At 36.7% G+C, this 16,070-nt stretch overlaps 7 protein-coding genes across 7 annotated transcripts; 5 read left to right on the forward strand and 2 right to left on the reverse strand. All coding sequences in view use genetic code 12, as the record gives it.

The window, feature by feature from the left end:
* Nucleotides 1–172: 172 nt before the first annotated feature.
* On the forward strand, nt 173–2,122 carry J8A68_001749 (uncharacterized protein; the record flags this gene model as incomplete). The annotated part of the gene is made up of 1 exon (XM_049405427.1): nt 173–2,122. The coding sequence occupies one exon, from the start codon at nt 173–175 to the stop codon at nt 2,120–2,122; it is 1,950 nt and encodes a 649-aa protein (XP_049264956.1).
* Nucleotides 2,123–2,370: 248 nt separating this feature from the next.
* J8A68_001750 (sphinganine-1-phosphate aldolase) lies at nt 2,371–4,134 on the forward strand (the record flags this gene model as incomplete). The annotated part of the gene is made up of 1 exon (XM_049405428.1): nt 2,371–4,134. One exon carries the CDS (start codon nt 2,371–2,373, stop codon nt 4,132–4,134), a length of 1,764 nt encoding a protein of 587 aa, XP_049264957.1.
* Nucleotides 4,135–4,764: 630 nt separating this feature from the next.
* On the forward strand, nt 4,765–5,319 carry J8A68_001751 (uncharacterized protein; the record flags this gene model as incomplete). Its single annotated transcript, XM_049405429.1, has 1 exon — nt 4,765–5,319. The coding sequence occupies one exon, from the start codon at nt 4,765–4,767 to the stop codon at nt 5,317–5,319; it is 555 nt and encodes a 184-aa protein (XP_049264958.1).
* A 235-nt stretch (nt 5,320–5,554) lies between these two features.
* Nucleotides 5,555–7,900, forward strand: J8A68_001752 (uncharacterized protein; the record flags this gene model as incomplete). Its single annotated transcript, XM_049405430.1, has 1 exon — nt 5,555–7,900. One exon carries the CDS (start codon nt 5,555–5,557, stop codon nt 7,898–7,900), a length of 2,346 nt encoding a protein of 781 aa, XP_049264959.1.
* A 406-nt stretch (nt 7,901–8,306) lies between these two features.
* ASE1 (Ase1p) lies at nt 8,307–11,066 on the forward strand (the record flags this gene model as incomplete). The annotated part of the gene is made up of 1 exon (XM_049405431.1): nt 8,307–11,066. One exon carries the CDS (start codon nt 8,307–8,309, stop codon nt 11,064–11,066), a length of 2,760 nt encoding a protein of 919 aa, XP_049264960.1.
* Nucleotides 11,067–11,193: 127 nt separating this feature from the next.
* Nucleotides 11,194–12,672, reverse strand: J8A68_001754 (phosphopantothenoylcysteine decarboxylase complex subunit; the record flags this gene model as incomplete). The annotated part of the gene is made up of 1 exon (XM_049405432.1): nt 11,194–12,672. The coding sequence occupies one exon, from the start codon at nt 12,670–12,672 to the stop codon at nt 11,194–11,196; it is 1,479 nt and encodes a 492-aa protein (XP_049264961.1).
* Nucleotides 12,673–13,259: 587 nt separating this feature from the next.
* Nucleotides 13,260–15,326, reverse strand: J8A68_001755 (uncharacterized protein; the record flags this gene model as incomplete). The annotated part of the gene is made up of 1 exon (XM_049405433.1): nt 13,260–15,326. One exon carries the CDS (start codon nt 15,324–15,326, stop codon nt 13,260–13,262), a length of 2,067 nt encoding a protein of 688 aa, XP_049264962.1.
* Nucleotides 15,327–16,070: the final 744 nt, after the last annotated feature.

Here is a 16,070-nt window from a genome sequence, read left to right on the forward strand (position 1 = left end):
GTTTATACAAAGAAGTTGCAATACACTTGATAGCGCTGAAGTTTTTGTAAGTTTATTTTTTTTTCCTGCGCTCAAGACTACTTTAACTTTCTTTCTTCTCTGTCAGTTTCTTCTCTTTTCAACAAGATAACGGTGGTAAACATATAACCCTTAAAGGACAAGAATAGCCAAGATGAATCTTATGGATATGCTTTCGGCGGATCCTCCGTCATCGCTTTATAGTCAACACGTGAATAACATACCCGAATATTATAAAGATGTTGCAGTTTTGAATGATGCAAATATTCCCTCAGAGATTACAGAAAATGAAAATGGAGTATTTTATTTACCGGCACTATTAACCAGATTCCAAAATTCTTTGGTTGACATATTGCTCCATTTATTCAGTTCCGAATTGTTAACCGAAGCAAGAAGTAAACGTATGAGAACTAGTATAGACAGTTTATTAGAATCGTCAGATCTTACCAAAGCCGGGTTGACGTCATACGAGAAGATCTCATTATTATACGAACAACTAATGACAGTGAATAGTAATCCGTCTTTGTTAGTTGATCACTTTATTCCTAAGAATCTTTTATTACTGGAGATAAATGAAAGGCAGATTAACTTATCGGGTAAGTTGCAGCTATTTAATCGAATTGTTGATTGTCTTATTGAAAACACGGAGTATCCTAAGGTGACTAACATGCTCGTTGTTGCGAGAGACATGAAAGAATTAGAATTAATCGAAGGGTTGATTATAGGTAAACGATTGTATTACCAAAACTATAGCAGTGCAAAGTTGTATGATGATAGAAGAGGAATACCCAATTTCCATGAAGACACAAAACTCGATTCTAGGGTTTGTTTAAATTTAATAACATCACTGCAACTTTATAACAAACATTTATCAACAAACTCAACTACCAAGAAGTATGATTTGATATTTTCATTTGATTTCAAACTTGACGTGAGTTCTCCCACCATCGAAATATTACGATCTAACCCAATCAGTTGCCCAGTCTATATTCCAATTCAAATACTCTCAATTGAACACATATCACAACAATTCCCACAACCAAAGCCATCATTAAGTATCGCGAAAGATACTTCACATCCGTTGTATAAGTGGAAAATTAAGATCATAAATGCAATCGTGGTCAATAAGTTCAATATGATGGATATAGATCATGCCAGTTTTTATGTCGATAATTTTGGACCCAACATGAAAGAGTTCACAAGGTGGTTACACCATCCAAAAGAACACAAGGACTTGTTACGAAAATATACCGAGAAATTGGCACTAAATTTTACAGATGATAAATTAATTAAAAAATTAAATATATGTCTTACAGATAGTGTCAATAGAGAGTTTGATCTGCTTGGAGATTTTGATTATAAATCCTATAGAGCTGTATTGGCAGAGTCTCTTCATGCGAAACTAGAACAGTTGCAGGATTCGGTATCCAAAATATATACCGATGTGCTTCCGGCAAAGCGTCGATTTGAGGCATCACGACAGATTCATTATGATGATGATGAGGATTTAATTTCAAGTAGTTATTTTAAGCTTAGAAGATTGAGTGAGGATGCAACCATTGCTGAACGAAAATTATGTAGAATTGAGAATGAGTTGGTTACAGTTGAAGAGAAAGAAACTGATTTAACTACAAAATATGAAAGTTTGGTTGAACACATGAACCATGATCATCTTGATGTTGATATAGAGAAGCAATCTAAGTCACTAGAACAACTTCGGGAAGAATTGTCCACTTTGAAGGAAGAGTTAGAAAGGTTGGATGTGGACAACGAATCAACTAGACAAAAGTATCAAAATAGTTCGGCAACAGCAGTTCAATTATCAGCCAGAGTTCAAAAGGTAAAGAATGCTGAGCAAATAATCAACAGTAAATTGAATGGTCCCGGATTGACTTCTTTACCGGCATTGCTTAGAAAAGATGCGTTACTTAATTATGAATCTCAATTGAACCGTTTGCAACTGCAGAACTTGTTCATGACTTCATTCTTTAATGAAAAGATTGACAAATTATACAGCGAAAGACAGCAATTATTGGAAGGATCTAACGTGGGGTCCAATAGTCGTCCAACTAATAGAGTTAGCAGATCTTCAACGCCACTTTAGTTTTTATAAATGTAAAAGTTATGTATTATATTTAGTATAAATGAATGACACGTGAATCAATTACCTCTACATGAAATAATGGGGCGTCATCAAGTATAATTAGAAATTTCAAGATCTGGAGATTCTGTAAAATCAATATGGTACCACACCAAATCGTGCCTACTTTTTTTTTTTGTGGCAAAAATTTATAAATTTTCAATTCTACTTGACCAATTAGCAGCACATACATATGCTATAACCATTAACAAATGACGAATAGATTTACTCACTTTGGAGAGATATTGGAATTCCCACGGAGTATACCTGAAGTGAAAGCTTTAATAATTGCTCATCTGGAAGAAACGTGCCAAAGAATTTTCCACTATTATTCCGATGGCTCCGCATTAGGTGGATTGTTGTCATTGGCGAGAGACATGCTTGTGGCGTATATCATATACTCAAAGTTTATTCAAATATACAACTTTGTTTGGGGATATGGTGTGATTGGAGCATGTCGACAAACAGTGACAAGTATCTTGACAAAATTATTTGCATTCATCTTAACATTACCTCCAATGAAAAAGAAGGTAGACTCGGAATTAAACTCAACAATCGAAAAGATGGAAGAACATATTATGAAAAATGACGACGACTTGCTTCAATTTTCTACATTACCAGACAAGGGTATTCCTACTGAATTGGTAGAGAATGAGTTGGATAAATTACAAGATTTGAATCATCCAAATTGGAAAACTGGTAGAGTGACAGGAACTGTGTACCATGGAGGTGATGAACTTTTGACACTTCAGTCCAAGGCATATCACAAATATTCAGTTGCAAATCAATTGCACCCTGATGTTTTCCCAGGAGTGCGGAAGATGGAAGCAGAAGTGGTGGCAATGGTTTTGGATATATTCAATGCCCCTGAAACTGGATGTGGATCAACGACCTCGGGTGGGACGGAATCCTTGTTACTTGCTGGATTGGCAGCTAGGGAGTATGCAAGGAAATATCGTGGAATAACTGACCCTGAAGTAATTGCTCCAAATACAATTCATGCAGGTATTGAGAAGGCTTGTTTTTATTTCGGAATGAAACTTCATAAAGTAGATTTAGATCCTATCACTTTCAAAGTTGATGTCTCCAAGGTGAAGAGACTTATAAATAGTAATACTGTATTATTAGTAGGGTCAGCTCCAAATTATCCTCATGGCATTATAGACGACATTGAAGCTCTTTCCAAACTTGCTTTAAAATACAATATTCCACTTCATGTTGATGCATGTTTAGGGTCATTCATTGTCAGCTTCCTTGAACGATCAAAAGTTCATGGTGATAGAAAATTACCCATTTTTGATTTTAGGTTGCCAGGTGTTACCTCCATTTCTTGTGACACCCACAAATATGGATTTGCTCCAAAAGGATCATCAGTCATTATGTACAGGGAATCCAAGTTAAGAGAATGCCAATATTATATTCTGAGCGATTGGACTGGTGGGATGTATGGATCACCAACTTTGGCTGGTTCTCGTCCAGGTGCACTTGTTGTAGGTTGTTTCAGTACTATGATAAATATCGGTAAGGATGGCTATGAACAGTCATGCAGAGAAATTGTCCAAGCAACTATGACTCTCAAGGACGCTTTACATTCTGATCCTACTTTGTCAAAGTACTTGGAAGTACTTGGTGATCCTATTGGTTCGGTCGTTGCATTCAGAGTTAAGAAATCTGAACAAGACCTGATTAATATTTATGAACTTGGCGACTTACTTAATAAAAATGAATGGCATTTTGCTTCGTTACAAAAACCAGCTGCATTGCATTTTGCATTAACTAGGTTGACTGTGCCTGTGATTGGTGAATTGATTAGTGATCTCGTTGATTGTACATTGAAGGCTGTCGAATCTAGAAAGAAGAATTCAAAACCTTCAGGTGATACTGCAGCTATGTATGGGGTTGCTGGAAGTATCCAAACTTCAGGTGTTGCAGATCGTTTGATTGTTGCATTCCTTGATACTTTATATAAAATTTAGATCTCTTGTGATTTCCTAGTTACATAGTTACACAAAACAAAAATTTTATTGGCCTCCTTCCTAATCCGGTAATGACTCATTTAAGCGCGGTAGCGATGTGTTTTTTTCTTTTTGCCTATAAATTCTCGAGATATGGAATTCAAAAGATAGATAACCAATTTTTTTGCCTCTTTTACTTAAGTTATAGATTTTAAAGTTATTCACAAATATATACATACCATGGTAGCGTGTTCAGACATATCCTTCATATCAAGCACATTCAGTTTCATATCTTGCACAAGTTGGGCTTTTGCAGCTCTCCCGCAAATCATTACAAATTATAAAAACAAAACAGCTGATGGTATATCACCGAGTTTTCTTTTATTGTGGTTTTTAGGAGACTTCTTGAGTTTCACCAGTTGTCTATTGAATGAATCAATTCTAGGCTTTCAAATATATTTAAGCATATTTTTCCTATGTAATGATATGACTTTATGTTTTCAATATTATTATTACAATAGTTTGTATCCAAAATCCCACCACCCCACCTACGTTGAATTATTAAACAAAGAAATAACCACTAGCGTTGGTTCAAGCACTCAAGATGTTTCCATCTATACTAGTAAACCATTACATATACGTCATTCCCGCATGACCCAAAGCCTTTCGGAAGAATCCGTGTTGTCATCTACACCAAGTAGTTATGATTCAACCAGTGAACACCCTCTGCCAATCAGAACACCAGCTATTAAGGCAGCCTTGGCGGGTGCCCTTTTGCATGCCCGAACTGGGAGTGCATTGTCCCTAGATTCAGTGGCAGCTATGGAGGCTTCTGGATTTAATAAGAATACGCTTGGTTTAGTTCTTGCGTGGGCTTGTACTGTTGTTTATTGTAGTTCTAGATGTCCACAACTTTACAAGAATTATAAGAGAAAGTCAGTTGAAGGAATATCGCCATTATTGTTTGCGTCTGCATTAATAGGAAACTTGACTTATACTTTTTCAATTTTAACAAGTTGTGAAGTTTTACTTGGTGATTCTAAAGGGTTTTTGTTAAAGGAATTACCGTATATTCTCGGAAGTTCTGGAACTATTATTTTTGATATGGCATATTTTTATCAAAAGCATATTTATAGAGATACTGGAAGGAATACTATGGTGATGAGTTTAGAGAATTGGAGTCAAATTGCAGTTCATGATGCTTAATAGAGTAGAGTTGATTATTTATAGATTTATTTAATAGAGTCACATTTAATATTTTTACATTCGTTTTGTAACTATAGCCCTCTGTCTTTCGAGTGATCACTCATTTTAATTACAACGGTGCGAGCCGTTGGCAATGTTACTCAGCCAAAAAGAAAAAAAATAATTCATTGAAAAATTTCCGATGTCGAACAAGCCAGGAACTACGAGTTGACTTCGCATACGACCAAAGGGTACAATGAAATGCATAACCAGGATCATCTGTCGAAGTCTGAGGAGACTTATAAGCACAAATGTGCCGAGAAGTTATCAGATTAGTCTACCTCCGAAATCTCAAATTGATAATCCAATCAATATTATCACACCCGGGATACGACAGAATCCATTTTCTTCACCACCAAGCATAGATTTACTACATTTACCACTAGACACTAAACCAAATCCATTACTACGAATGTCTAAAGAGCAATTAATGAACTTGAAAAGAAATGAGTATATTCATCTAAATAATATTCCATATGGAGATCCAGATGAAATGCAAGAGTTTGCGTTCAATGTGATTGAAATAGTAAAGGAGACTATTTTAGATGATTCACGACTATCAGCGATTTTATTGGGACATATTCGAGATTCGGAAGTATTGGACAGTATCTCCCTACATTTAAAACGAGAGTTCCAAAATGACGATTTCAAGAGATCAATATTGCAATTCATACTAGATCCATCCAACAAGTACTGTGAAAGGTTTGTATATAGAGCCATTATTTCGATATTAAATTTAGCAGACCAGGGCAACCTGGCCAGTGAAGTTTCGGCATTGTTATTGAATTATCTTAGACTATTAGCACGAACAGAACTGGTAAATGTTCAACCATGGTTGATGAGATGGAAGCTTTATGAAAGGATGATTGAAATTGTTCCCGCTTCCAAAATAGCCACATTTTATCTGTACCTAGTCAATATCAATTTGCATAGTGTTGCAAAAGGGAGGAATCGAGACCTAAAGGAAAAGTTATTAAAAGGAAGTATCAAAGACAGATTCATAGCTAGAACCGGCTACATTGATCCAAGTGCACATATTTTGAAAACTGTACATTTGGGCGATGTACTTCAGAATAGAATGATTGAGTATTTCACAGTGGAGGAATTGAAGAAGAATGTCGATCGTTTTACTAAGCTCCGTGATCCTGCTACTGCCACTCTTTATTTGAATATGATGATTTCCAAATTTGAGAAGAAGTGTATGCGAGGTCCGACACTAATAGATACCACTTCACCAGAAGAAGATGTTCAAAGTTTGCTCAAAGCCATATTGGGATTGGTGATGAGATTCAAGGGTGCACGTCACTCCATTAAAGTATTATCATATATGAACAAGGAAGGAATAAAACCAGATAATGGAACCTACTTGATTCTATTGGAAAACTTGCGTCAGGCTCACTTGTATGATGAAGCTTTGCTTGTCTTGAACCGGGTAAATTTAAAAACTCTTGAAAATTGGCAAAAAGCGAAACTACTTGAAGAAATCATGTGGGTAGTGAAAAGGAAGTATCCTCGTTCACCAAAGGTTCTTATAGGTTATGCAATTTCGTTATTTAAAGGAACAGACCCAAATGAGAATGAAACTCTAAGATTTCTCGATGAATTATATTTAGTCAATCCAGTATATGGATCTGGAGAACCCAAAATGTCATATTCGCTTGAAATGGTACAAAAGGCTAATGTGAGTGACTCATTATGTATGTCCACTATAAGTCCTCAATGTTTGTCGCTTGTATATGGGATTATTCTAAGGTCTATTCGAAACACCGAAGTGGAGAAAGTTCAAATACTTTTTCAGAGATATCTAGAATTTGTCAAAAATCCAAAGTTTGGATATAAGGAGGATAGTGATGCGATAGTAGGTATGTTTGTGAGTCGTTTATTGAAAGATAAGCCCAACCAAGGGATATCTAGATTTAGCAACAAGCGTCGAAGTAGACGTGAGTTTAGAATTTCTAAATCCCAGCAAAACTATCTTATTGCGAAATCAGTGTTTGAGTTTTATAAGGAGATACCGTTGGTTGAATCTCACATCAGAGCGGCCAATTTGACATTGTTAATACGAGTCGCTTTACTTAAGTATAATGATTATGCGTTTGCAGCAGCCGTGATGAGATATTCTAGAGAGCATGGTAAACCAATGACTTTTGCTCAAGCATACCCGTTTATTAAATATCATTACATGAAGGGCGAAGATGCTAAAGTGAAATTATGGTATGAAGAACTTGTTAGACTGGGAGCATTATCTAATTCCAGAGAGGGTGACGAATTATTTAAGATGGTGAAAAAGTTGGGCCTTCCAGGAACTAAACATGCAGGTAGAAGAGCTGCTGCAAAGAAAAATCAAGCCAAGATAGAAGCAATGAGGAAAATAGAATCAGATCCTCTTTTATTTTTGGGAGAGACGACACAGGCTGAAGACGATGGAGAACTAGATAATGATACTGAGGATCTTATTTCAGGGACACGAGACTACTCGCGTGGGTTTGAAAGTGAATTGGCGAAAGTTTTGAATGAGATTATGACAAGCGAAGAAAAGTAACATTAACTAACTGTATATAACATTTGCATTATTTTTATTTATTTAATTTTATAGACGTATTAACATTATACAAATGATGAACAGATTGAATGAATCTAAGACTTCCTTGAGTAAAAGTGTAACATCTTTTTGATACAATTTTCTCTGAGGCATTGCCTTTCCTGATTGGGACAAAATGTAAACAAACGAATGTGATTGTTTATTTTTTTTTTTTACAACCGCTGAAGATTTTCTTACAAGAAGAAGATGGGAATTGATGATTGATGATTGAATGGATTAAACCAAATCATTTACTATCAAAATAAGCTAAGCAGAAACCAATCGATATCAATAATCAAACTTAGAGAAGAAACCTTATAGTGAAACTGCCAGGATTGTAACTCAAAGAAAATCAGAAGTATTTCAAATGGATTCAGAGAGCAATCGAACAAATCCATTAACAGCTCAATTGAATGAGGCACACATACAACATCTGCCAAATATAGTGCTACAGTCTTCTTATACTCATTCAATGGCTTTCACAGTAAATGGAGCAAATCTTGAGAAAGAACCTTTAGCCAACCCCGTAGGTACGGAAGACCAATTAGTACGGAAACATTTTGATAACATAACCACAACTGTACAAACAACATTAGAAGAATTGGATGAAGTATATAATACTATTGGATATTCCGTTGAGGAAAAGTCTGAAAAGAAATCTGAGATATTCAATGAAATTCAATCTACAATACGTGACTTTGCCGACAATATACATCGAGAAAAGACTCAGATTGAAGATGAATGTGAATGGCTACGCAAACAAACTAAAGTCATCCTTTCAATGATAAATGATTCCAAAGGTGAACGGAATCTAAGTCTCATGGACCGTGGCCTCTTATTCAGCAACCAAAATTCTTATGAAGAAGGTTATAAACAACAAGTATTGGCAGACTTATCAGAGAGACAATCACAACAAAATTTCCTGGATTTTGTCGAAACAGACTCCAATAATCCTTTCTTAGTTAAACAGAAATCCATAGGACAAGAATTCGAAACAATGCTTAGAAACATTCCAAATTTATCATTGATTCAACTTAAAACGAAATTGAATTCCATAATATTCCACGTTTTGCAAATATTCGTGAACCAATTCAGGCAATTTAACAATCTAAATCTAAACTATGCGGAATTGAAAGAAGTAATAGGTGATTTCATATCCAAGGAAGATAATCAACTGATCATTTCATCAATTCCATCTCGAGCCGAAGCAGAATTTCATAAGAAAGTTCTAGATCAATTTGAGGAAATAACCACCAAACTCAATCTGCTTAGTCTGTCAGCTACTAAACATTGTGTGGACAACTCGTCGATTATAGATGCAAGTCCGAGAAAAACTTCAGTTCCACGAAAGGCATCGGGTCAAATCGACGCCAATTCTTCTCCCGAACGCGAACTACTCAGTTCTTTGAGAGATATAAATCGACATCTAGTCAATATCATTCGTGGACTTCGATTTCCTAAAATTTCCCAAGACCTACTAAATGTTTTGCTGGATGAAATAAATGAGAGTAGAACGGAAATGAATATTCGAAAGGACAAAGTCAGTCAAATTATCTGCAATTGTTTTGCCTACATAGAGTCTTTACAAATGACTGATGCTCTGTTAGAGGAGATCCAAAAGAAATCTGAATATTCTGAAGCTGAGCAAGTATTTTTAGATATAGACACTTTGCAAGCGATAGGCAGGGATCCAGTTGAATTTGGCCTTAACAATGTCCACGTTGAATTTTTGATGAAATTCGAGAACATCTTGAGGTCTCTCAAGGAATCCAGGCAACAGCAATGGGATAAATATTCAAAGAGCTGTACTGAGCTTTGGGGAAAACTTGGTGAAGGTGATGCGTATATTAATGATTTTTTGGCAAGAAATAGGCCATTAACGGAAATTTCACTTCTTAACTTCCAAATGGAATTGAACAAATTGTATCAAAAGAGATCACAATTTATTGAACAATTTATAAGTGACACAAAGAATGAAATAGAAAAGATGTGGTCAATAATGTTTTATTCAACAGAGAACAAGCAGGAGTTTGAATTTTACGGATATGATCCTAATAGAGACGATCAAAATAAGGAAACGGTATTAGCCAAGCACGAAGAAGAATTGAGTCGATTGAAGGAAGAGTATCATTCTAAGAAAACTGTTCTTGACTTGTATAACGAGCTCAATGAACTCGTTAAGGATCAGGAGTTCTTGCAAAAATCATCGATGGATTCTTCTAGATTGTTAAGCAAAAATTCTTGCAAGATACTATTGAATGAAGAAAAGATACGAAAGAAAATTAATAAAAATTTCCCAAGGGTTATCGAAGAATTAAAGAATGAAGTAAAGCGATATAACTCCCAGGCGATTTTGGAAGAAAAGAAGCCGATGACCATTAATGGCGAAGATTTATTACAAAAGGTGCTCAGGATTGAGAGCTCTCAGCGTCTGTCCGGAGCAAGAATAGGAAAAGCTCCAAAGACTGCCGGACATACCAACGTTAGTAAAAGAAGCATTCAGACCCATAGATCACCCCAGAGAGTACTCAAGTCACCAATCCGTCCACGTCAAAATTCAAGATCGAGAGATGCATCTCCAAACAAAAAACATAATCCACCTTCTGGTATGAGAGTAGGTCGTGCACCGTTGGGACGTACTTTCAACAACCCTACTACCATCAGATTAACAAATGCAATAAATTCATCGTTGTTGCATAATTCGCCAACACTTTCGATAGAGAGTCCAATGCAGGCTTCTAAAAACAATTCATTAATGTCACGCATTCCTCCCTTTGATTTAAAGCCATTGAATAATCCACTTTCTGCAATGCTGCCAGGAACTGGAAACTCAACTATCTTGTCTGCTATGGATAATAATTCACCCTTGAGAGGTTACAATTTCTCAACTAGCAGTCCTGTTCCAAAAAGGGCAATAAATCAAAACCAATTGGCTCATGGTTCGGACGATAAGGAAAATTCTTCTCCATTTGTGCTTTCTCCAATCAAAATCAATTCCAAGTATTTGGAGCATAACGTACCCTCGAGGCGGAAATCAAGTGTCAGTACCTGTGACAGTTCGACATTAATCGGAGAAGATTTCACAGGTTGGAGGCAGGAGAGAATTAAAGAGGCAAACGAAAGTTAATGAACTTTACTTCTAATAAATGTATTATATATAAGATAGAAAATGGGACAGTTGTAATATTAAATATTATTCATCGCAAGTCTATGAGACTTAAGCTCGTAACTTTTCATATCATCAAATGTAGTTCTCATTGTCTAATCCCCTCATTACCTTGGACACTTCCATCATCCTTGGGAGTCTCCTTCACTACCAGATTTGTGGGTGCTGCCTCTTCGTTTTCATCTTCTATCTCGTCTTCTTCTTCATCGTCAACATCTTCGTCATCGTCACCTTCGTCATCCTCGTCATCATCTTCATCATCCTCATCTTCGTCGTCATCAATGATAGCTTCATCGTTGTTCTCTTTGCTGTTATCTTCCCCCTCCTCTTCTTCCTCCTCTTCTTCATCTTCTGGATAGCCGCCTAGTTTCATTACTATTCGGTTTACAATTTCGTTCCAGTCCATCATTCCACCCATCCCAATATCTCCATAACTACCAACAACTTTCTCCAGCGGTTTTAATATCTCTATCCAGGGCATTTCTTCAGCAATCAATTTCAATTGTCTCTTTGTTGTTATCGCGTTATATGAGTAACTAACCATTGCTGGAGCTAGCAATATTGGGAAAGATGTATTCCAGGCTCGTATCACGTTTGTTAATAAATTGTCACAAATACCTAATGATATCTTAGAAAGTGTGTTGGCAGTCAAGGGGCAAATAACCAAAATATCTGCCCAACGTCGTAATTCAATATGTAAAACTGGATCCTGCCTAGTCTTCCAGGTCCATTCATCTTCATCTCTCCAAATACGGACTCGTTTCACTGTTTCTAAAATAGCTAACATTTCTTGAGAAATAAAATTCTCACTTGCTTTTGTCAATATTAATTGAATAGATATTTTATCAATACCATATATTTCATATAATTTACTGATAATTAGTTTAATTTTGACAGCAGACAAAGCACCACAAACTCCAAGTAAAACATGAATCTTTCCATCATCTTGAGCAAGACGAGGATCTATATTGGCATTTTGTTCGTTTGGACCCAAAACAGGCAATGGCGTGCCCGAAGCACTTGGTTTTCCAGACGACACGAGTGAACTAGCTGAGCCCACAGACTTTGCAGACATATTCTCTTGACTTCTACTTGCATCTCCAGATATCAAACCAGGAGAAGCACGAGTGTTGCTAGAACCAGAACCACTTCTTGACCTATTCAATAATTTGACTGGTCTAGGAGTTTCTTCAGAGAAATGGGCATGAACGGATGGAGCTTTATGATGGGCATTATCTTTTGGTGGAAATAACAAATAGTCCAAACTTGTCTCAGATCCATTCTTATATACGAATTGTTCTGTAACTGTGGCTGGAAATTGAGATTTAGGGGAAAGACTGTTTGGTTCTGTGGAAGATCTTGGATCAAAATCTTTTTCAACTACTGACGTTTGCACAGGAGGTGATGATAAAACTGATGGCTTACCTGACTTTCCGTTGTTGAGAATTGGTGGTGGTGACGGGAGTCGAAGGTTTGAAATTGCCAAGATAGACGGTGGAACATCTTCTAATTTTGTGGGTGGAATTTGAGGTGAATTTGATTCCTCTTTAGGATGCTCTGAAGACATTGTAACTTAAGTGAGACTATTAACAGCTTATTGATGCGGATAAGGATTTCAAAGGATTTGGGTGGGGGGAGTAGATTATGATTAAAATTGATTTAACAAATGTCAGTTTTTTGTAGATAATGAAAATACCCAATACAACTTTCTTTAAATGAAATAAGAAAGCAAATTAAAGGAAGAAAAAATTCAAAATTTTTTTATAACGCAAAATTAAATAAATAGGGCACGTGATTTAAAATTGATGTGTAACTTTTCATCAAACACACAAACAATTCAGTTAAGTTTTAACTAAACTTTAAATGATAATTCAAAGAGATCATGTTATTGGGTCTACACAGATTGTATCGTATGACACTTAGAAAGATGACTTCAGGAAATAGTGTTTGTGTGTCAGATTATAATAATCCAAGGAGCCACATGCCATTTCATTGCTCATCAGGAGTTGAAAAAAAAAAATCCCGCAAATGAAAAATTTTGATGAAATTGTCACCAATTTACTTAAATCATAACAAGTGGTAATTACCGTTGTACTTTACAGAATTTTATATTTTATTAAACCTATTTTTCTAAGAGCTCTACCCAATCCCAGCTCAATCCAGTTCTTGTTGCTTAATTTTCATCTTGTCAAAAGACTCTTTTAATCCATCGGTAGATTGCAATTCAACTTCATTTACACTCTCCCCATCTTTCACTTCCTCTTTAACCGCGTGCTTATCATTCGACAATGGACGCTCGGTATTTTGTAGACGGTTCGACTCATATCTAGGTGGGAAGGGCCCGTATGGACCATGCGAGGGTATAAATCCATATCCAAACCCATCATTGGCAGAAACTTCCTGATTGTTGTAATAATATGGAGGAATGAAGTAGCCAGGATGAGGAAGTCTAGGATACCCTTGAGGTGACCCTGGATGAGGAGGAGGAAGTCTAGGATACCCTTGAGGTGACCCTGGATGAGGAGGAGGAGGAGGAGGAGGTGGCGGCGGTGCACTCATCGGAACCCGAGTATGTTGTGCTGAGTTGTATAACTGTGGTCTTCCTTGACCTGGTGGTGCTGTCCCAGCCCAGGCTCGGTTGTCATGTAGAACCGGAGGAGTTGATCCTATGTGTAAATGAGGAGGAGTGAAATTTGATTGATTTATCGTTGATGAACCCCAAAGCTGTTGGATTGGATAGTTATTAAATCTAGGAAATTTATCATAGCGCACAGTTAATGAACGACCTTCAAACTCAACATTATCAAACATTTCAATCAACTTTTCTGAAGTCTCCCGATTTCCAGTTGTGACTATTGCAAAACCCCTACTTTTCCTGAGGATTTGAGGGCGTGTTGGCGGAACATATGGAGAAGGGTGTTGGTAATTATCTTTGGCACGTAACTGGTACACTATTGATTGAGTGGGAATCTCCACTCTGATGATTGAAAGATTGCAAGTAGGGTCCAATTGATTTGAACGAGTAACTAGGAAATTCTTCAATGAGGCCCAATTGGATGAATATGGGATATTTCCCATAAACAATCTACAAGGGTTCACTTGGATTAACTTTTCTGGATCATCACCTTCACCAGCAGGGATATAGATAAACTCAGTAAAATCCTCAGTCTCTTGAGAATGGGAAGCATCTATAGCTGTAGATTCAAGTTTAGAAGAAGAATCGCTATGTTCTTGCAACATGTTCATTACAAATGGAGGAACAGCTTGGGCGCCACCTTTAGTTTCCCCCGGTAGGGAAGATAGAGACCCTGTTGAAGCTGAAGTATATGACGACCCGGATGACCTTCTACCTGGGCTGAAACTGTCAGTTGAGGAATTTCTTCTGCACCAAGGGGTGCTTGGAGATGAGATTGGTTGTCTGTTAGAGTAATTCTGGTTGTAAGGATTATATGTGTACGGAGCATATGGTAGATAGCCAGGAATATTTCTTTGCATACAGGGATATGGAGGTGGTATCCTTATTGGGTATATTGATGAGTGATGATTAGGATAGACAATGTGTTCCGGTGCCAGTTCAGAGCCTCTCTGATTTTGCTCCTTTATGTTGTTCTCTTGTGTTGGCGTGTCTCCTACTCGAGTTTGATACAGGAATGCGGGATTTGCAGCCATATTTGCATAGTGATATTTGTTCCCTTGGTTATTTTTTGCCATCCACTCCACAGACTCGCGATCTATTTGAAGAGGTAAAACCAGCAATTCGTTACCCGTCCATTGAACACCAGATAAGTTCAGCAATACCTCACAGGCCTCCAAGTTCAATACCTGGACTTCAGCAAACATAGTATCATCGCCTTGATAACCATTAAAAGATGTAGATGGATTTTGAGTAAAATTGATTATCTTAAAAGCGGCACTTTGTACGGGTAAATGAGCAAGTTTCAGTTGGAGAAATTCATCTAATTGGCTAATGGTGACATTGCACAGTATATTGTCCATTCTCAAGACATAGAAACCTTGTTGATCCGGGAATGTATTCAAGCGAAATGAAGTGTTTGCTTTCGACTTATCTAAAGTCTCTCCAACTAGAGAGGAAGCCTCCTTTTGACAAGGGAACTCATATTTACTAGTATACTTCGAAGCCACGCTCCTATTTGCAGCATAAGAGCAACTATCTTCTCTGTTTGAGCTTTCTCCTAATTGAGGTTCTTGTGAGTAAGTCATAGTTGGGTAAATTTCTGTAACCTGATCGCACTAAAGTATACCAATAGTATGCTTTGTTTTTATAAATTGCAGCAGTTGAATCGAATCAGTTCCAATGCCTTTACCACAGTCTATGAAGTTGTTTAGGAAAGCGTCTGTTGATGTAGTTTTCTCTTTAAGACAAAGCTAAAAAAATTAGATTATTATTATTTTTTTTCTTTTTGTCTTTTTTCGATTGTTTAAATTATTTTAATTTGTAATTATTCTTGATTTTGTGTTCTTTTTCTGGACCCTAAATATTATTTTTAATTTATGCAAAGAAATTTTAGACTTATTTTTTAAAATGGATTTCTAGAAAATCTAGATCGTACTTGTACATGAAACTAGAAAAGAAAGTAACAAGCGAAGAAATAAATATAAGGTATGACTAATTACCTATGGTTTTGAATTAACATTATAAATATGGACTTCAAGGGGGGTGGGGAAAACGGGGTGCTTACAAAAGAAAAAATATCCAAATTGTAACCCCTTGTACGTAAAATATTGTTGAATAAGTGGATTTTTCAAACCGACACGGAATTGAATTAGGTAACAGTCAGCCAACTACACCCGTTCAATAGGTGAACCCATGCACTGCTGATAGATGGGTTTGCCTAGTTAAAATGTCACTGGAATTGCTTCATTTGTTTCTGTAGAAGGACGTAGGACCCCCGAGGACACAAACGCCAACTCCCCCCCCCTCCCACCGATTGAAGCGCACTTGTT

This window comes from Hemisphaericaspora subhashii (assembly GCF_019202705.1).
Source record: "Hemisphaericaspora subhashii strain CBS 10753 chromosome Unknown scaffold61, whole genome shotgun sequence".
Taxonomy (NCBI): domain Eukaryota; kingdom Fungi; phylum Ascomycota; class Pichiomycetes; order Serinales; family Debaryomycetaceae; genus Hemisphaericaspora; species Hemisphaericaspora subhashii.